The 21,221-nt window shown below is 38.0% G+C and overlaps 2 protein-coding genes across 3 annotated transcripts; one reads left to right on the forward strand and one right to left on the reverse strand.

The window, feature by feature from the left end:
* Positions 1–7,747: 7,747 nt before the first annotated feature.
* Positions 7,748–9,954, reverse strand: ISCA2 (iron-sulfur cluster assembly 2). Of its 2 annotated transcripts, none has more exons than XM_051977605.1 (4): positions 9,795–9,954; positions 9,480–9,663; positions 8,952–9,067; positions 7,748–8,348 (listed from the first exon to the last, which is right to left on the reverse strand). In XM_051977605.1, exons 1-4 carry the CDS (start codon positions 9,875–9,877, stop codon positions 8,174–8,176), a joined length of 558 nt encoding a protein of 185 aa, XP_051833565.1. In that variant the 5' UTR covers positions 9,878–9,954; the 3' UTR covers positions 7,748–8,173. The 2 variants fall into 2 exon arrangements, with proteins under 2 accessions (XP_051833565.1, XP_051833563.1); XM_051977603.1 differs by having other exon boundaries at positions 9,480–9,666; positions 9,795–9,947.
* Positions 9,955–10,229: 275 nt separating this feature from the next.
* Positions 10,230–20,710, forward strand: NPC2 (NPC intracellular cholesterol transporter 2). The gene is made up of 4 exons (XM_051977606.1): positions 10,230–10,379; positions 16,909–17,016; positions 19,162–19,334; positions 20,252–20,710. The coding sequence occupies exons 1-4, from the start codon at positions 10,292–10,294 to the stop codon at positions 20,333–20,335; spliced, it is 453 nt and encodes a 150-aa protein (XP_051833566.1). The 5' UTR covers positions 10,230–10,291; the 3' UTR covers positions 20,336–20,710.
* Positions 20,711–21,221: the final 511 nt, after the last annotated feature.

The following is a 21,221-nucleotide window of genomic DNA, read 5'->3' on the forward strand; positions in this document are numbered from 1 at the left end:
TAAGTAAAAAGTATGGCAACCACAAACTGAATACTATATAATTATAGTGACCAAGCTTGGCCCTAAAGAAGAGAAATGAAAATGTCTCTCTTTTTTTCAGAGGTGGGAGAATATGCAAGTGAAACACTGCATACATTGTTACATTTGATCCATCTGTTTTACTGTACTCCCTTGTCTTTGTTTTTTTGTTTATTTGTTTTGTTTTAAGGAATGATCCTCTGAATTGGAGAAGCAGAAGGGATATATTAGTAAATGCAAAAGACTAACAATTTTTTTAAAAAGCATTGCATCATATCACAAACAAGATTAAAGAAGCAAGGAAGTAATATCGGTGACAACTACAGGTAGAGGAAGAATTTCTGATTAGGGAAGGGATAGAAAGTATCATAAAGGTAAAATTGAAAGGAACTTTTTTTTCCAAACAAAATTAATGTACCTAAAATTATAAGGGAAATAATAAATAAGGGGGAAAATCTTTGCAGTAAGTTTCTCTGGTAAAAGTATGATACCCAAAATATACATGGAAATTATTTGAATTTGTGAGATTAAAAGATATGATCAGGTAATTCTCAAGGAAATAAAATACTATTATTAAGAACAGAATTGCAATTCAAAATAACTTTGAAGTTCTAATTTATATCCATCAGATTGGCAAAAATGAGAAAAATGAAATAGCTATTGAATGGACTAGAGAAAACAGATACACTAATATATCATTCCTGGGAAGGAATTTGGAGCAATATACAAAAAATTTACTAAACTGTGCATTCCCTTGATTTAGCAATACCACTACTAGACCAAACCCCAGAGAAAGAAAGTAAAGAGAAAAAGAACATATATATACAAAAACAGTTACAGCAGTTTTTGTAGTGACAAAGAATTAGAAACTTAGGGAGTATTCATTTGGAAAATAGTTGAACAAATTATGATAAATGCAGGTAATAAAATATTATTGTTCCATGACAGATGACAAAAAGACTGTTTTAGAAAAATCTGAGAAAGCTCCAATGAGCTGATCTTGAGTAAATTGCACAAAACCTTGGGAAGTGATTTATACACTAACAATATCATAATATAAATAACTAAAAAAAAAGACTTAAGAATTCTGGTCAGTGCAATGACCATCATGATTCCAGACTAGTGATGACACATGCTACCTACCTCCTAATATACCCACTCAAAACAAGACATATTTTATGACATGGCCAATGTGGGATTTTGTTTTGCTTGACTAAACATTTTTGAAACTAGAGTTGTTTTTCTTTCTTTCAGTTGGGGTGGAGAAGAATGCAGGTCAAAGAGTTACCAAACTAAAAAGAAGTTTTAAAAGAGGGTCATAATTATGGATTTTTTAAAAAAATAAAACATTTTACTTTTGTTCTGGTAAAAAAAAAAAAGCATGCTTTATAGATTGTAATGTAGAACCCTGAAATAGTGACACATTTTCTTAGCATGTATAACGCTGAGGTTTTCTTTGATTCACTTTACAAACTACAATTAAAAATTCAAAAGGAAAAAAACCCCAAACCCACTGTCTAAAAAAAGGAATCCCACAGCACTTCCTCTTGTGGAATGCTTTAAAAGTTAGCCTACTAAAGAAAACAATTGACTTATGGTGAAGGTTTTGAAGAAATGTTTCTTAGTTCTTTTTGATTTGGGTATTCAAAAATATCCTTGGTGATAATGCTGACTGATTCCAGGATTGACTCTGTTGCCCTGAGATTGATTTTTGTAACCATGATTGTTCCTTGGCTTCTAAAGTTCTATTATAGTTCCCCCTGCTGGATATTTCACATCTGTTGAAGTTGGCTCTGAATAATCACCTTCCAGGAGCCACAGGGTTATGGATAACCAATTCTTCCACTTCCTTCTTCACCACACTGGAGCATATTTCCCCTCCATGATTTCAGGAGTACTTCCTCTAAAGTTTTCACCACGCATATTAAATTCTCCATGACTTCCAAAACCAACTATTGCCTCCAAAATGGTTTTTGCCGATTAAAAAAAATTTTTTTTAATACTCAAAAGAGAATGAAAAGAATATAGCAGGAAAAAGACAAGCAGGACAGCTTTGAAGAGCTTGTTGAATTTAATATATATATTTTTGAAGTTGCACCTTCCCGTTCAATTCTCTTTTATTTTGAATCTGGAAATTTTTACTTTATTTGGGGTTTAGAATGAAAAATAAAAATAGAATACAATATATATGGAAATAGAGATAAAGTGAAATAATTTTATAAATAAATTGTGCAGCTAGTACCTGCTTTCAGTACTTAGATCATTTTGAATTCAGGGTCTTCTGTGTACCTGATGTGGAAGAATGTGGTATGGAGCAACTAGGTAGCCCACTAGATAGATCTTTAGGGCCAACAATCAGGAAGATCCGAGTTAAAAATAGACCTCAGACTGTAATGCCAGCGAAACTGAGCAGAGATTAGAGACCAAATTAATAGTCTACAAAATGGATGAGACTATCATCTCAAAGAATCCAGCACTAAGTATCAGAGAGCTAGCTTTTTATAGGATAACAAGAACAATGACATAATGGAGGAGGTACCTGGATGGGGATAACCTAATAGGGGGAGGCACCTAGAATGACACAATGGAGGAAGGTATTGAAGAGGTTACTGATATTCTAATGACATCTAAAATGGATAAACCTTTATTCTATCAAACATTAAGAAGGAATGATTATAACCTAAAGATATAAAACCTTTATCTCATCAAACATTAAGAGGGAAAAGTTCTAACCTGAGGCAGAGTAACTAAATAGGACAATGGGAAAACTAGGTCAGGACATCTAAAGGGAACTGTGGCACAACAAGACATTTACTAGGTGAGTGACCCTGGGCAAATGATTTAACTCTTTGCATTTCCAGGAGAGAGGATAGAAAATCCTATCTAAGCAATTTCTAACTTGTATGTCATAATAATCCTGATGAAAGATGATGCAATTAGATAGCAAGGATAAGACCAGTTTTCAATAACAGAATTTGAATTATTTCCACAAAAGGAATAGTAATATTTACCTTTAGGTAAAGGTCAGCCTAGAAAAGAATGTTCCATCCTCTTAGTTGGATTAAAGAGAGGACACTCCCATTCATAAAAAGAATGTCTTTCCCATTCAAAATTTGGTCATCAATAAAGAAAACACACATTCCATTTTATTATTCATTAATAAATTCCCTCTAGTCCTCTCCTCACAGAGTTTCAGGTTGTCTTGGAATTAAGATTATTCCCCGAATTATAAATCATATTTTTAAATTAGATTGCTTAGATCTTCCATTTAAGTGAAACCAAGGACATCATCATACCATTAATTCTTTAATTTTTATAACTTAATGCTTTTGTTCACAAGCACTGGGTGGGGAGGGAGGGCAACACAGCATAGTAGAATGAACCAATGGCTCTGGAGTCAAAGGGCTAATCACTACAACTTGGTTTTAGATTCTCAACTGGATCCTTCCTATAGCAAGGCAAGTCTTTTACATCACTGAGTCTATTATCCCACTTACCACAGGAACCATTCCATACCTTTACATCTAGTCAGCTTCCCATAGCATCCCCTTCTACTAACCATGTCAACAGAGGATCATTCTTTATGTCTTCATCTCAAAATGCCACATGCCTTCCCCAGCTACTTCCTCCTTCACTTTTGTCTCACACAAAGAATGAGCTCTTTTCCACAAGGTAAATCACTCCACAGGACCTCTGATTCTATTCTGTTCTGCCTTCTTCAAAAGATTGCTCAATCTGATCATCCTTTATCACTAATCTCTTTCTATTGTTACAGCCTATAAACACCTACTAGAATCATTAAATAAACTAACAGCAGCAGCAACAACAAAATGTCTTGTCCCTGCTCCTTTTTGTAGCTAAACTATCTAAGCCATCCTTAGTTGGATCTTCCCCTAGGTCACACCCACTAATTTTGTTTGTCCTCATGCTTGTGTCTGGCCCTCTTCTTTTACCTCTCTACTGTTATAGTAATCTTTTTGGCTTTCATGGGTTCAGTGATTATTTCTATTTATCCAGCCCGCCAGTCTCTTATCTCTAACTTCCTACTGAACATGACAAAATGAACATCTTGTAGACATCTCAAACTCAACATGTCCAAAACTGATCTTATTTTCTCTTGCTCCTCTCCCAAACTCTCTCCTTTCCAACTTTCCTGTTACTTTTAAGGGCAACAACAATCTCCTAATCACACACTCATAATCTCCCAGATTCCTCTCTCAAATTCATTCCACTTATCCAATCTATTACCAAGTCTTACCATAATGATTTTCACATTTCACTTCACTCAAATAACCCCTGCCATGGCTTAGGCACTCATTACCTCACACATGGATTATTGCAATAGTCTTCTGCTTGATTTCACTAATTTGTTTTCCCCCATTCTAGTTCATCCTCCACTTGGCTGATAAATCATACTAAAACTTAGGCCAGACCATATCACTCCCTTATTCAATAAATTCTAGTTCTTATAATCGCCAGGATCAAATATAAAATCCTTTTTGACTTTTAAATCCTTTCTTAACCCTTCCTATCTTTCCAGTTCTTCCCATAGTTTCTTTTTAATGTACTGACTGCCTTGCCATTTTTTTTACATGACACTTCATCTCTTAAGTGCCTTTTCATTGACTATCCCCCACGTGTGAAATGAATTTCTTTCTCACCTCTATTTTCTGGCTTCCCTGAAGGTTCAGCTCAAATCTTATCTGCAAGAAGCCTTCTTGGACCTCCACCTCCACACTGCCTGTGTTTTCTGAGATCATTTCCCATGTACAATATATAGTATATAATTTATACCCTAACATATATTTAAAAATTATATGTTAACCTACACAAAAATTAGGTCAGAAAGTGAAGAATTCTCAAAGGAGAGACAGCATGCAATTAGGCAGACACAAGACAAACAACTGATCTAATTTCAGAATCCGCCTGTTTATTGCCTACATGATCTTAGACAAGTCATTAACCTCCCTGGGCCCAAATTTCCTCAGTTAAAAATTATGAGCATTATCTTTGATGATCTCATGTCCCTTGTAGTACTAGACCTATGATTCCATGGCTTCCACAAGTTCCTCCTCTCTTTTCCCTCCCATTTGTGCTCATAAATACAACATATATTCATCAGTTCTAGACTCTTACTTTGCACATAGTCTTCCCGTTCCTTAGGTTGCATCCCACAATAAGATTATTCTATTTTATTCTGATAAATAAGGAGTCTGATCAGTTGAAGAAATTCTTTAATGCTAATTTGCTTTCTACAAAAACCAAGTGGACTCCCAGTGGTCTAGTGAAAATGGTGGTCCAATTAAAACCAGACATATATTAGTTATCTAGTCCTAAGGGTTTAATTAGTACAGTCTTTTTATCCCTGAGGTTATAGACTCTGGGGTGTAGCAAATACTGTTGATTGTGGTGTTGGTTTCCTCTTCTTAGGGAGGCAGAGGTTATGAACAGTTGCCAAGTCAAAGCCTTGTCATTATGCCTTTCTGTTAAAATATGAGCCTCCAGAGAAAACTAAGTTTTCAGTGTGATGTTTAAATTAAATTAAAATTAAAAGTTTACAGTGTGATATTCTGATCCAAGGCTGAAGACTTTATCATTTAACAAAATTGTTAGTGGTATCCCTTCCAACAAGGGAAAGGTTTGACAGTTCTTCCAAGACCTGTGAGAGGAAAGCCTCCTCTAAATCAGGCAATTCAATTAATTCAGCTTGTCATCAAATGGATATTTGTATACCTAATATGGGAATCCTGGGCTTCCCTTGGCTCTTTCCATTAAAACCTCAGGTTCATGTTAAGGCCAGTTTTTCTGTTTAAGTTCCAAAGAGCAGCTAAGAGCACCTGCCTATTTTAGACTAGTTCTGGTCAGCTAATTTTTAGAACACTAATATAACTTTCTACTGCTCTTGCTGAGTAAGGATGAAAAGGACAATAAAGGGCCTATTGAATTTGGATAGCTCTTGACTCCTTTTTACCTGATTTGCGAAATGAGTTCCAGCATCACTGTTTTTTTTTTTTTTTTTTTGAGGCAATTGGGGTTAAGTGACTTGCCCAGGGTCACACAGCTAGACAGTGTCTGAGATTAGATTTGAATTCAGGTCCTCCTGACTTAAGGGCTGGTGCTCTATCCACTGCGCCACCTTAGCTGCCCCCCAGCATCACTGTTAATGACAACAGCAATCCAAATCATGGAATAAGTTGTCTGAATCATCTTTATATATGTCAGGGAGTCTGCTTTATCAGCAGATCAACTGATCCCAAATACATAAATCCACAAGAACATCATTCATTACATTTAATCACTTGAATGCTCAACTTAAAAGTTAACAAAAGGGCCCATCAAGGTTGGGTGTATCAGTCCTTCAGGTTTTGATTTCCCAACAACTGCAGGGCAAATGGGATAATTCTAGAGTACAAATAAATCTGGAACATATTGACATTGTTCTTTTTATTCCCTGAAGCTAATGTTGGTCGGATCAGCCACAGTTAAGACACACTAACTTGACTTTAACATAGTGATGTTATTTTGGTCCTCTTCAAGATGCAAGGACAATGATCAACTAATCGACAGCACTTTTTACAAATATTTCATTTGATATCTTGTTAGAGCAATATGACTTTTGAGAGGTAAATGCTATTATTTTTTCATTTTATAGCTGAGGAAATGGCAACAGAGATTATATAATTTGTACAGGGTTACACAGCTGAGTACTAGGTAAGGCTGGATTTGAATTCATCTTCTCAAATCAAGGGCCATTGTACTATCCATTGGGCCACCAACTGCTTCACATTCGTAAGCCTCTCCATCAAAAAGTGATATAAAACAGATAAAGTGAAGAACTTCCAGGAATGTTTAAATTCCTTTTCTGTATTTTATTTTTCATTATTTCTATGTCTCTGTGACCTGCATAAGTATGTTGTGTGTTAATTAGTCAGCTAGGTGTTTGACAGGTATTGGAAATATGATTTTTAGAAAGACAACCAAGAATGGTCATTTAACATTCAAACTGCGACTGATTTGTCTAATCTAGAATCTGCTTGGGGAATTAATATCACTTCCTATAGTTTAAGAATTTTTATCCTTTTCCCACTTTTGAAATCTAGTTCTCTTCTCCTTTTCCCCTAATAAGTAATTATATTTTATTGCTCTGCAGAGTACCCAAAATGTAATGTAGTACTTAGTGACTGTGACATAACACATAAGTTGACACTTAAAAATCGTTTCTTTCATTGGCTCAGAAAATGCCTAGAAAATATATCCCATTGCTTAGGATGCTACAAAAGTTTTCTTCTAAGTTGAAACTGCATTATTCCTACATAGAGGCAAACCTTAACTATTAATGAATATAAAACTGTTAAAGATTCAGTATCTAACTTTGTCCTACTCTATCTGGGTAGCTGCTTTTCACATAATTAAGGAATCTAACACAATACCATGATAAATTTGGAACAAACTAATATATTTTATGCTTCCTTTTATGCTGTTAAATGGGAGAAGGGGGACTGAGCTCCCTGGAAATAATAAGCTTATGTCAAGCAGCAGTTATACAAAACTGATTTTAAATTCTTCTTGGTGAAGAAAAAAATCAGCTGACAGGAATGAGGGGGAGGAAGAAAAGTCACAAGCTTTTTTCCAAACCATCCTTCCCCCCTCTTCACTTCCCAGTTCTCAGAATCATTATATACAGGCAACACTTACATTTGAGTCAAAAGATTGAATAATGAGTAACAGATTTTCTTTAAAAATAGATCCTTTATATACTATATACACTAATAACACACACATATATACAAGCAGTTCTGAAGGCCAAGGCTATTATCTCAGCATTTTGGAATTTGGGGCTAAAGTCTACTGACTTAAAGTCTTAGCCTTCAGGCAACTGGTTCTGAAGTAATAATTTGGGGAGCTTGAAAAAATTTCTACTTAATCACAAGGCCAAGTGTTGCATGGGATGTTCTTGGAAGCATACTGACACTCACAAAGAAAACTAGTTATTTTGATGTACAATGACAGGATATAGAACTTCAAGGCTGATGAAAAGGAAATTGAGCAAATAATAGTAAGGGAAAAAACTCTGGAAAATTCTATGGTTTAAATGGAATCAAGAATTGAAGTTGGAGGGAAAAGGCAGTCTCTGGATCATTCATCATTTCACACATTATAGTTTGACAGAGAATGAAGTCCCACAAGAACATCCTTGCTGTGCCTGAGGGTTGTTCAACACTTGAAATGAACTTCGGATCAATTCTTGGCAGTAGTCCACCAGGGCCCCTTTCACGAAGACCAAGCTATCAGTGTCAACCACCACACGAGCCCCGCCCTGTTCAAACACCCTGGAGAAACATAAAGAAGTGATTAATTAAAAAGCAGTCATTCAAAACATCAGATATTCTCTTTCCGAGCTCACTCATACCCACATACATATTTATCCCCAGTTCCCAGCAATATAGACAGCCATTCCTACTTCCTGTACTTTCTTTGTGTGTACACACACATACATAAGGGCTATTTTAATTACTATAGTGCCTTTCTAATATAACCTCCCACCTGAATGAAATAAGTACATAATGAAACACTTTATAAACCTTTACTCGCTGCAGAAATGTGAATAATTATTGAGTACTTTACTGAAGAAAAATGTTATTCAAATTCAAAATATCATCATCCAAGATGTCCATCCCTGAAAAGATACTGTTGCTGAAGGTGCATCTTGGAAACATAATTTTATTACTGGATGGGATCTAAAGGCTAACATGTCCAACCTTTTCATTTTATAGACAGAGAAAACTGAGGAAGAGGTTAGAGGCAGCAGAGACATATAAGTGACTAGAGCAGCTAGTAAATGTCTGAGGCAGGTATATTTCTCACTTGGGTCTTCCTATTTTCAAGTCCATCGCCCTCTTCATTCTGCCACTTAATTCCCCCTTTTTTCTTGCCTGTCATCAGGATTGATAACTGTGTCCAGAGAGAATTTATATTGGAATCCGGAGCATCCACCTCCCTCCACCTGCAGCCGGAGGAACTCTGCCCCTTCTGTGATTTCCAGAAGTCTCTGGGAGGGAAAAAGGCAAAAAAGGGAATCCATTAGCGTTCAGTATGAGCCCCTAGAGAGTAAGGATTGTTGTCCCCCTCTCCCCTCTGTATTTCCAACACTTCATACATAGACTGAGATACACTAGGCGCATAATAAATGCCGTTTGATTTGCTTGCTTTGGGTCGATAAGCACTATACGCTAAGCACTGTATTAAGTGATGGGGACAGAAATGGAAAAGACAATCCCTGCTTTTAAGGCGGGAGACAACATGCAAACAAGATTATAGTTGGGGTGAATTGGAGATGATCTCAGAATGGAAGCACTAAGGTCAAGGAGGACTTGGGAAGATGAGACTTTTGGGAGTCATTTAAAAGGGAGATGGGATTGGCGGGGCTGTCAGAAAGGGGCGTCCCCCACCCCCATACCTACCTTAACGCAGCTGTCAGTGAGGCGGATCTGACCTTCGCTTGACTCGGAGCCCGGCGTCTGAGAGGGAGTAGATGAGGAAGAAGAGGAAGAGGGGGTGGTGGACGATTCCCAGCGCGCAGAGTTGCCCCCCTGCGGGAGTGCCCCGAGTGGCATCAGCAGCGGACGTGGGGTGACGTGAAGGAGCCTGCTGGGGGGCAGAGAGGAGGATGAGCGCAGGCTGGGGGTGGGGGAGAACTCCCGAGGGTCCTTTCGGCCCGCGTCCCTCCCTCATCCGCCCCGTTCCGGGCAGGGGGTGTCTCTCTCCCCGCCTGGTACCTGCCCCTCAGCCGGGAGTTCATCGTTCTCAGGCCCAGAACTGTTAGTGCCCATGCCCGGGGCGATATCGCCAAAGCCGCCATTTTTCCTCCCTCAGAAACCCCACACTTAGCTAGGGAGCCGGAGAGAGGGGAGACTCCGCCCCCCAGAGCCCTATAGGAGCAGGAAGGAAGAGGCGAGGATGCGATTGGTCCGCATGCCGGAAGCAAGGACCGACAAAAGAAAGCCGGTGGGGGGGAAGGGTGAATATTTTCAAACTTGAAAAACTTTATTAGTCAAGATTTGAAGTTGGATAAAGGAAAAGACCTCCCCGGGGGCGGGGCCAGGCACATGACTCCAGAGCACCGGGCGAGTCGGAGGAAGGTGGGAGTGGCGTGGCCTGGGCCCACGTGGGCTGGCTCTTTGACTTGGGCCCCGCCCATTGGGTTTATCTGGTGACTGTCCGGCTTTCCGCTAGGAGCCGCTTCCTATTTGCCGTCGCTCTTTCTCTCAGCACGATGGCCTCCTTCTCCTCCGCCTCCGTGCTGCTTCTCCTAACCCTCGGGGTTGTCGCATTGGCCGAGCCGGTTCACTTTTTGGACTGTGGTATGTACGGGGCTGGGCTGGGCCCCTAAGACTCACCCCCCTTAAACTTTTACCGTAGGACTCACTCCATCTGCTTTGATTTACTGGCCTCGGGCCAACCCCTTTTTCCTCTCTCTCCTCTTCTAATTTTCGTTGTTTTCAGTCCTGTCCAAGTCTCCGTGACTCTTTTGGAGTTTTTTGGCAGCCACTGCCGTGGTTGGCTGTTTCCTACTCCAGCTCATTTTACAAATGAGGGAACTGAGGCAAAAAGGATCAAGTTGTTTGCCCAGTCACACACCTAATCGTTTGTCATTTATTTCTCTAGGTCATTTTACAGATGAGAAAACTGAGGCAAGCAAGGTTAAATGACTTGCCCAGGGTCACAGAGCTAGTTAGTGTCTGAGGCCAAATTTGAATAACTTTCCGACGCCAGACGTGCTTAAAATATACTTGGTGGCTCCATGTGGGGATCCCGAAATTAAGATTTATTATCGTAAATGTCTGGTTTTTAATGTCTCTTTTACATATTGTTATATCTGGCTGGTGTAAAAAATTTCTTTGGCAAAAAAGGATTGGGCGTGGGAAAAGCTTAAGAAATCCTTCTCTATCCCACCTCACTGCCACCTCATTTTCTTTATCTGTAAAATGGGTACAATAGTCCCATAGCTACTGAGAAAAAATTACTTTGTAAGCCTAAGGTAGTACAGATGCCATGAATTACACAAGCTAGCATCTTGGAAGTGCAGTCTGGTTTTCCATGACTGCAAGTTAAACAATATCTCTAACTCTGTCTCTGCCTCTCCTCTCATTGTCTGGGAATGGCATGGGGGAGAGAGTGGTAACTCCCTTTGAAGCCTGGAAGCCCCTCTCCCCCTTCCTCTCTAGGATCTTGATCTAGTCTTTGTGCTACTAGTCTCCTTAGCTCCCAACACACACCTAACCCAACTGTGGGTTGGTCCTGACTTATATTCAGTGTGTCATCCCTTTCCACCCTGGAAAGAAAATAGCTTGGCTTTTAATCCAAAGAGCCTGAGTGCCCCTTAGACTATTCCTTAGTCACCTTTATAAAATTTCTGGAGGACTCCTGAAATCTTTTCCAGCTTTAAAATGATCATATGATCCTGTGACTAATTTTACTTCTCCATTTATGCACTGTTTGCTTGGGCTCTTATTTGGCTTTTTAAATCTTGCTAGCAATGTGGAAGTAAAAGCAAAAAGTAGAATTCTTTTTATCTTATTGTTTGCTGGTTATTCATTTCTCTTTCCATATATTGGTTCATTCTTGGTATTATTTGGTATTGTTTCATTCTTGGTCTTCTGAGCCTGGTAAAGCCTCTGATAAGTTCCTTGAGATCAGGGATTGTCATTGTAGGTTGCTCAATGAATATCAATTATCATTGGCTTAGTGAATAGAGTACTAGATTTGGATTCTAGAATTTCTAAACTTGAATAAAGCCTCTGGATAAAGACACTACCTGTATGATCTTGGACAGTATCTCATCTCAGTTTCCTCATCTGTAAAAATGAGATTAACAATAGACAATGGCACAGGACTTCCTAGCATGGATTGCTCTCCTTAGAGAAGATACAAAGCAGGAGTCAGCCCAAAGGAAACTTGAAATTCACAAAATTAGAGAAGCTACCCCAAATGTGTCTAAGGTTTTCTTGGGGTCTCTGGAGGCAGCCTTCGTTTCAGTTCAGTAATAACCACATGAGTAGCCAGGGGTTAAAGTCCAAATCCTTTATTGTCTCTTTCAAAGTCTTGTCTTTTTTCCTAGGGCTTCAGCTAGCTTTCTTGGAGGCTTTCTGTAGTCTTTGTTCCTAGTGCTTGAGGTGCTGCCTCCTTCTCTGGCCTCTGAATCTCTCCAAATTCTAAGGGTTTGTGCTTCATCCTCCAGCCACAATAAAAGTGGAAGATGGAATGAATCTGTCTCTGGTTCTGAGAGCTTCTATGTGTTTGCCTTTTCTGGCCCTGAGAGCTTCTAGCTTATATCCTCTACACTGAGTATACACCAATCATTATATCACTAGGAAACCATTATTTGTTGTGGGATTAAATCGATGCTAAACTAGATTGAACCATTGTCTCCTCAATTTCACTTAGTACCTTGTTTCAAGTTCTGGTCCATAACATCTCCTTGTAGGATCAGATCAATCATACTGAACCATCTTAAATTAGATCACTATGGTCTATCAATTCCACTGACTTAGTAGCTTGTGAGAATCCTTTGTTTTAAGTTCAGAATTCTGGCCCATAACACATGTTCATCTACAGCTACAGTAGGACACTGTAACTTGACAATAACGTAATGATTTTATTTTGGTCCTTGGCAAAAACAAGACAATCAAAAACACCACCATAATGGTGCCTATTTCCTCAGACTTTTGAGGTCCAAATTAGAGAAGTTTACTTTATAAAATCTTAAATGACTATAGAAATACAAACTGTTATTACTAGTTTATGAGAACACTTTGAGTGCAGTCTTCAGACTTAAAATAGGTCATTTTATTATTTAGTTCTCTAGCCATATTGATTTCACCTTTCCTACGTGAAGAGCTGAATGATCAGAAGGGTTGAAACTGGACAAAAGACACTAAAGAATAAAAGATTAGAAGTAACTTTTATTTCACTTTCTCAGTTTTTAAACTAAAGAGAAAGTAGTTTTTAGATACTTGATGGAGGGAGCAAGCATGTCTGAACCATACTTGTTCATTAGTAATATAAATAGTAATATAAAGAAATTTGAAAAAATGAATCAGAAACTATTCTGATTTGGTTGAAGGAAACCTGTAAATAAGAGAACTTTTTCATACAAATAGCTAAATTAGGTTTGTTTCTGGGTGTGGGCAAATATTTAATGGGATTTACTTTTGAATTGGGAAATAAAATTCTTTCCCCACTCATCTTGTTTGCATTCATTCAATTAGGGCTTTCCTGCCCTTCCTTTCCTACTTCTCCATTTGTGTGTGTATGTGTGCCTTGTTTCCTGTTCCCTATCTTTCCCTCCCCTTACATCAAAAGGATTTTTGAGGACTCTTCCAACCTTCTGAAGAAATTTTTCCTTTAAAGGTAAAAGTTAAGCAAACTATCTCAGTTTTGCAATATTTACAAGTTCTACAACTTTTTTTTTTTTTTTTTTAGTATTGAAAAATGCAAGTAGATACAGTGGTAGTTAGCACATGTTTAAATTTTTGCTTTTGTAAGCATTAAAATACTTGAGACATCTGATTTCTTGGTGCTGGCACCATTTTCATCAATATTGAGCAACTAATAACCTCTCCATGATTTTTTTGTGTCCTGAAATAAATTTTTTCCTGATGGAGTGTACTAGTGAAATTCAGAACCTCTACAAAGGCTGCTTCTGTATATATGAATGTTTTTTTTTTTAAATAACTTTTTATTGATAGAACACATGCCAAGGTAATTTTTTACAGCATTATCCCTTGCATTCACTTCTGTTCTGATTTTTCCCTCTCTCCCTCCACCCCTTCCCCCAGATGGCAAGCAGTACTTTACATGTTGGATGGGTTGCAGTATATCCTAGATACAATATATGTGTGCAGAACCGAACAGTTTTCTTGTTGCACAGGGAGAATTGAATTCCGAAGGTATAAATAACCCGGGAAGAAAAACAAAAATGCAAGCAGTTTATATTCATTTCCCATTGTTCTTTCTCTGGGTGTAGTTGCTTCTGTCCATCTTTGATCAATTAAGGCTCTCTTTATCGAAGAGATCCACTTCCATCAGAATACATCCTCAAACAGTATTGTTGTTGAGGTATATAATCTCCTGGTTCTGCTCATTTCACTCAGCATCAGTTATATGAATGGGTTTTGCAAAGAATAGTATGCCATTCACTTTTGTTCCCTTAAGGGCTAACTAAGCTACTATGGGTCAAAAACTTTTTCAAAAAGTTTTCTTCTGCCCATTGCTAGGGGTAACGCCAAAGGATAGTTGGTTCATGCTTTTAGACATTTCTGGGGTCCTTCTCCTTGACAATAGAAACTTTATTTTGGATTCTTAGTACTTTTTTTTTCTCATGCAGATATCATGTGGTTATCTGAAAGGCAGGTTGGAGGTACAGCAATAGAGTACCTGCCCTGGAGTCAGGAAGACTCATTTTCCAAAATTCAAATTTGGCTTCAGATACTTAGTTGCTTTATGACCCTGGGCAAATCATTTAATTCTGTATACTTCAATTTCCTCATTGAGTAGGTAGAGAAGGCAAACCACTCCATTATCTTTACTAAAAAACTCTAGATATGGGGTCATGAAGAGTTGGCTAGGACTGAAATGACAAAAATCTTCCTAAGATTATGTAGGCTTGTACCAAGTGAAAATGGCAGTGGAGACAAAGGGGGAGTCAAGGGATACTCTCTCTAAACTGATAAGCTATCCTTACTATATTTGCTGATAAATGTAATTCATTTCCATATGAGAACAAGGGGATTAACTTTTAACTTGACAGCTAAACAAAAAAAAAACAAAAACAAAAACAAAAAAAGCAGCAGAAATAAAATTCAGGCCAGAACTTCTTTGTAGAGAAACAAAAACCTTATCATTTATCCTCTCCTAGCTGGGAACTCTGATCAGTCCTTGGAAATTATGAGGTTATCCACTATAATTGGAAACATTAATGTACTACTATCTGGTATGATTTTGAAGACAGCAGATTTTTTTCAACTTAACTATAGTAGGAGCTCATAAGTTTTTTAATGTATTTTCCCCATGTAAACTTGAGAAGTGTGAGCTCAGTGGCAGAGGCTCAAGATAGATCTATGGACAGTTTTCTTCTACTCTGATAGCAGTCTTACTCTAGATTCACCCTTGAAAAGCCAGGGCAATGATTACAGATTGTCTTAGATGTTTTTCCTATATTCTTAGTATTACTGCTTGATATCCCAGGAAATGTTGAAGCTTACTGGTAGGTCAGTTTTGGGGGTGTCCAGGTCTAAATGCAAATAACTTGGCTTACTCTCCCGGGATACCTCATTTTACAAAGGAAATCAAATACTGTTATGTCTATACCCGAAAAATTTGTTTTAATGCCATATGTACAAGAATTTTTATAGCAGTTCTGTTGTGGTGGCAAAGAACAAATTATAGTATGTTGTTGTAACGGAATAGTATTGGTAGTGTAATGCCGGAGAAACTGAGGCAGGAGAGAGATTAGAGAGTTTTTAATATTTTATTAATGGGAGAGTAAGATTGACTGGACAGGATTCTCATCTTAAATTATCCAGTCAGACAGAGATAAAGATATATTGGGACCAAGGAATCCATGTTGGTCCCAGGGCTGGAGGAGACTGTCATCTCAAAGAATCCAGAGTCCAGCATACAGCCGCCAGCCTCCAGCAATGAATGGAGGAACCCCAACTTCTTAAATACCTTTTCTCTAAACAAAGGAAGGGGTAAGAAGCGAGGGAAAACCTCTATTAAGATGGGGGAGGCCACAAATTCTAAGAACCCAGAGACAGGATGTCTGAATACAAAGAAGTAAAGATATTAGTGAGGTATCTTGGAATATTTTAGAGGGATATTGTAAATTCTTGAGGACACAAGAGTCAGGAGGTCTACTCTCCTGTTTATCTTGCTAATTTATAACCTTAGAACAAATAGTCCTCAGGCTTACTGGGTCAGAGGGGGATTTACAACTAAAGAGATTGAGACAGAACAGTTAAGGAAACTGAGACAAGGGAAACTGAGTCAGGACAGTTAAAGAGAACTGTGGCATAACAATATAAAAAATGCAGGATGTTTTAAAAAAATTTGGGAAAACTTACATGAATTGATACAAATTGAACTGAGCAGAACCAATAGAACAATGAATACAATAACAGTAGTATTTTAACCATAATCAGTTGTGATTTACTCTAATCAATACAATGATCCACAACAAATCCAATGAACTCGATGAAAAATACTAGCCATCTCTAGAGAGAATTGATGGACTCTTGGCATAGATTGAAGCATTTTTTATTTATTTTTATTGCTTTATTACTTATTTTTATTACTTTCCTCACAAAATGACTAATGTAGAAATATGTTTTGTATGACTTCATGTGTGTGTTAACATTTTTTTCAGTTGCATTCAGTTCTTTGGAACCCTTTTAGCGTTTTTTTGGCCACTGAAATGGTTTTGCCATTTTCTTCAACTCATTTTACAGATGAGGAAACTGAGACAAATAGGGTTAAATGGCATGCTCAGAGTTAAGTGTCTGAGGCCAGATTTGAACTCGGGTGAGCCTTCCTAACTTCAGGCCAGACACTATCCACTGAGACATATAGTCGCCTATTCATATATAAAATGTTACAGGAGATTTCAAATCTAGAAATAATTCTTTACAATTAAAAAAAATCAGCAAAAAGGACATTTGAGGATAAAAAAATGTTCAAATATTGAGGGAATGATAATTCACACAAATTAGTCTCATGATCATTATCAACTGAGATGAGGTGGGGAGAGAAAGCTTCTGTAACAAGAACTTCCTACTTTGTTAGGTATTTTTGTGTTTTTATTAACTGTTTTACCTTCTACTTCCTTTCCAGGCTCTACTGCTGGACAAGTTAAGGAGGTAGCAGTGTTTCCCTGCTCAGTTCAGCCCTGCAAATTGCAAAAGGGAGTATCCTACATTGTCAATGTCACCTTTGTCAGTAGTAAGTCAAAAAAGTACTTGTTCTAACTTAATTAGAATTTGATAACAAGGTTTTCATATTTAGTTAAGTCTCCAAACAACATTATAAATTAGGTAATACAAATACTATCATCTATTTTGTAGATAAAGAAATCAAAGCTCAAACAGGTTGAGACTTCAAGGCTCCAAGGTCACTTGAATCTATATCCTCTACCCCTTATTTCCCTTCATTCATCTGTTTTCTTGAAAGTATCTTAAGAGAAAGGAGTTACATCATATTTTATTTTTTAATCTAATAAATTAGAAAAATTTAGTTTCTCACTATATATGTTCACATATCATTCAAATACAACAATCTCTAAAAGCTAGCATGTTTGTTGCTTAATGATGGGGTAAAATGAGTCATACCTATTAAATTGTATCATTTCATATGCTTTTCCATATCTATTTGAATTCTTCATATTTGTCATTTCCATAGTCGCCACAATTTTCCATTATTTTTATATACTTTAATTTATACAACCATTGTACTCGGTCATTGGGTACATAGTTTTTTGCTTTTAAATCTAAATTGTTTTTCCATGACAATTTTCTGCTTCTTTTAAAAGCAGCAGGCTCAGAACATGGGAAGGAAGAATGTAATTGACCTAAGCATGTGGCACCTCACAGTCTAAGTAGGGTTCCATCTTCCAGAATATTCATATTCTTGAAAGTTGAAAGGGACCTTATAAGTCACTGAGTCCAAGATTAGTCTTTATTACTACAGCATCTCTGGCCAGTGGTCTTCTGACCTTCTTAAACACTCCAATGGCCAGGGCATTCCATTTTATAATGGCACCAATTAGAATACCTCTCTATATTTGCCAATTTCTTGTAGTTTTGTGTATTAGAATCCAGTAGAATAAATCTGATCCCTTTTTTATGACAACCCTTCAAAAAGTTGAAGACAGGTATTGTGTGTTTTGGATGGATGGATACATGAGTGAAAGAAAAACATTTATTAAGAACATACTGTTTGCAAAGCATTGATACAAGCAGAAGAGTAAAACAATCTGCTGCCTCAGAGTTCATCTTTTTATAGAAGGTTTCTGTGCAAATCAGATGGAAAAATTCTATAGTACTCGGGGTTTAATGGCAAAGCAGATTGTAAGGCACTGGCTTTCCTGTCATCTACTGAAAATTATGTTACTTTCTGAGTATGGTTGCAGGACTTGGGCTAGAAGCACTGAGTTCAGGAGCTGGGCTATCTCATAAAATCTGAAGGGAGTGGTTTGGTTTTCTGTCTTTCAGACTACCCTGTCTGGGTAGGTAAGCTATTCCTCCTCTGGGCCTCTGTTTCCTGATCTGTGAAAGGCGTGAGACTAAATGTTCCAGTATTAAACTTGTGATGGCTATATAGATTCCAGTTATATAGAATAGAGATTTTTCAGAGATTTTCAAGAATCCTCTGAAAAGTATTTTTGAGGGCAGGGACTTTTATTTTTGTAAATTTATAGAACTAGAGCTAGAAGGCATGCCAAGAGCCATTTTACAGATGAGAAAACTGAGATCTGGAAGATCAGTGAACTACTAAAGGTCAGAGATGTAGGAGGTTGCAGAGGGGAATTTGAATCAAGTCCTCTGACTGATATTCTGTAGTAGAGTTCCTTGCCCATAGAAGGCGATTAATAAATGATGAATTAGTGTACTTGGAGCAGGACCTGTCTGATAACCAAGAGTTTGCTTTTACGTAGACTCCACAAAGCTTAAGAAATCAAAGTCCAGAAAACTTGAATTGGTTAAAAAGTGCAGATTTGAGCTAGGGTTATTTATTGAGCTTTTACAGGAGACCCCATTTGTACATAATGCTTAAATTCAGTTAAATCCTCTGGGCTTTCAGGGTATACCTAGAATTGCAGATTAGGTACCTAGATTAAAGGTTAATTAATTGTGCCACTCATCTTTTCTGGGAAAAACGAATCCATGTAACAAACAGCAAGCTACAGTTAAAAGCTATTCACTATTGCTATCTGTAGCCCTGCATAAATGTAACTTGCCCCCATTTTTGGGGGATGGGTAGAGTGAACATGGAAATTCCCTCAGAGAACTAAAGATGGAAAAGCATGTCTTCAGCAAAAGATACCACTGCATTGATTCCCTAAACAATCTAGTTTTGTTTCTTTTACAGATGTCTGGTCTCAGAACACCACAGCTTCAGTGCATGGCATTATATTGGGAGTCCCAGTACCTTTCCATATCCCTCAGCCTGATGGGTGTAAGAGTGGTATAAACTGTCCCATTGAAAAAGGCAAGACCTATAACTATTTGAACAAACTACCAGTGAAGAATGAATATCCCAGTGTAAGTGACATTCAGGAATTGATTCTGTTGGGGCAGTGGGTGGATTTCTTATATATGTATTGTGATACTGTAGCAAGACCCTGAAAAAGGAAGAGATTTTCTGATGCTCAGAAATTGTAGTGATGGGTATGGAGCAAATCCCTTTTTTTCCATTTACATAACATCCTAGTGATTAGGCTGAAGATAATGATACTTCCACATTTTTGTCTTTGTGAGAATTCTCTCTGCTGCTAAAAACATAACCCCTCCACAACTTGGTAGTTGTTTTAAGAACATTACAGCCTACCTGACCTCACTGTTTCATTTTAAATCAAATATTTATGTACAAAGGTTGAAGATTACTGAGAGGATATACTTTGTTTGAAGTGCTTTTTCAAAAGAGATAATGGGCTTGGACTAGGGTCTATGTATTCTGACTTGGTTTGATACATGCATGCCCAGTGGTATATACAGGGAATGGTATGTGTGTACCCACAACACAGACTAAAATTTGGGTGTTTATGTAAAAATTAAAAGCATAGTTTTGGCTTAAGTGCCATTTGAACCCTAAGGACCAGATATCTGGCTCTGAGGACCAACATAGATAAGTCAGGTTTGGAGTCAGGAAGACCTGTATTCAAATCCTTTCTCAGATACTTAATAGCTGTGTAATCCTGCTTAGTTGTTTGTTTCCTAATCTGTGAAATGATATTGAAAATAACACCTCCGAGAATTGTTGTGAGAATCAATTAACAAAAGTGCTTAGCACAATATCTGGCACATAGTGCTGTATAAATGTTAGTTATTGTCCTCATTCCCATGTCCAAGTGGAAGGGGGAGGGCGGGGGAGGGGGGATGGCAAAGAGGCATAGGTGATCCTGGAAAGAGTTGAGTTCTGGTTACCATTTCATTTTCCCTTATCCAATTCTTTTCTCTAGATCAAGTTGGTGGTGCAGTGGGAGCTCTTGGATGACAAGTCAAATATCGTGTTTTGCTGGAAGATCCCCATAGAAATTGTATAAGCTGATGAGCTACAGTCTGTCAGTGTTTGTCTCAGGATGAGAGGGGGTGAGGGTGGGAAGTTGGGTTATTGGGAAAGGATGAAACCTGAAACAAGCTCAGTGCCATAAGAAAGATTTCCAGTGTGCTGCTCTACACATCCAGACTCTTCCCACTGCAAGATCAAGAACTATGCAGCTACGCCACGTGAGCCCAGAGAGGGAAAGTTTGGACTATCCTCAGCCTTCTCTGCAGTTGGCATGGGGAGGCCGGAGAGGAGTCTAACCTTAGGGAAGGCTGTTTGGAGACATCCAGGAAGTTGGCATTGGGTCAAGGGACTTCATTCCAAACTGGTGATGCTGGGTGGGATATTAAATCTCTTCAGTTTTTCAATCTAAGTGCCTCGTTGTGAGTAACATTCTGGTCTAACATCTTTTGCACTGCACCCTGACCCTGTTCCTACGTCTGTCAGTGTGTGAGTGTCATCTGCCTCCTTTTACCAAAGACCTCAGTTACCAGGAGCTCCACATGGATGAGTGGCTATTGGTCTTGGTCGGTGTCAAATGTTTCTGCTTTAATTCTGCCTTATATAGCTTTTACTGAACAAATGGATAATTTTTTTTTTTTGGTACTACTTTGTGATGAATACACCACAGTACATATCAGCTAAATCTATCTTTTTTTAACCTCATTAACTTGCAAACTTTAATGTGCCTGGAAATACCTTTGAATAAAGTCTTTATGAATCTTTCCTCTCCTGTTTAGGATCTCTCCAACTTCTGCTTTTCAGATAAAATACCATCTGGAGGCTCTGGTTGTATGGGGGTCAGAGAGAAAAGCTTAGAACCTACAGAGCAAGAGAACTGGGATGGTAAATGACTTTGAGAACATGCCATATGGGGATTGGTT

This window comes from Antechinus flavipes, chromosome 2 (assembly GCF_016432865.1).
Source record: "Antechinus flavipes isolate AdamAnt ecotype Samford, QLD, Australia chromosome 2, AdamAnt_v2, whole genome shotgun sequence".
Taxonomy (NCBI): domain Eukaryota; kingdom Metazoa; phylum Chordata; class Mammalia; order Dasyuromorphia; family Dasyuridae; genus Antechinus; species Antechinus flavipes.

Excerpts from the sequence above, each read along its gene's own strand:
- NPC2 (XM_051977606.1), top strand. The coding sequence starts at position 10,292 with ATGGCCTCCTTCTCCTCCGCCTCCGTGCTGCTTCTCCTAACCCTCGGG. Across the intron at positions 10,380-16,908 it reads GGTTCACTTTTTGGACTGTG|GCTCTACTGCTGGACAAGTT; the intron begins GTATGTACGGGG and ends CTTCCTTTCCAG. Across the intron at positions 19,335-20,251 it reads TGAAGAATGAATATCCCAGT|ATCAAGTTGGTGGTGCAGTG; the intron begins GTAAGTGACATT and ends TCTTTTCTCTAG.
- ISCA2 (XM_051977603.1), bottom strand. The coding sequence starts at position 9,877 with ATGGCGGCTTTGGCGATATCGCCCCGGGCATGGGCACTAACAGTTCTG. Across the intron at positions 9,667-9,794 it reads AACTCCCGGCTGAGGGGCAG|CAGGCTCCTTCACGTCACCC; the intron begins GTACCAGGCGGG and ends TCTGCCCCCCAG. Across the intron at positions 9,068-9,479 it reads TCACTGACAGCTGCGTTAAG|AGACTTCTGGAAATCACAGA; the intron begins GTAGGTATGGGG and ends TTTCCCTCCCAG.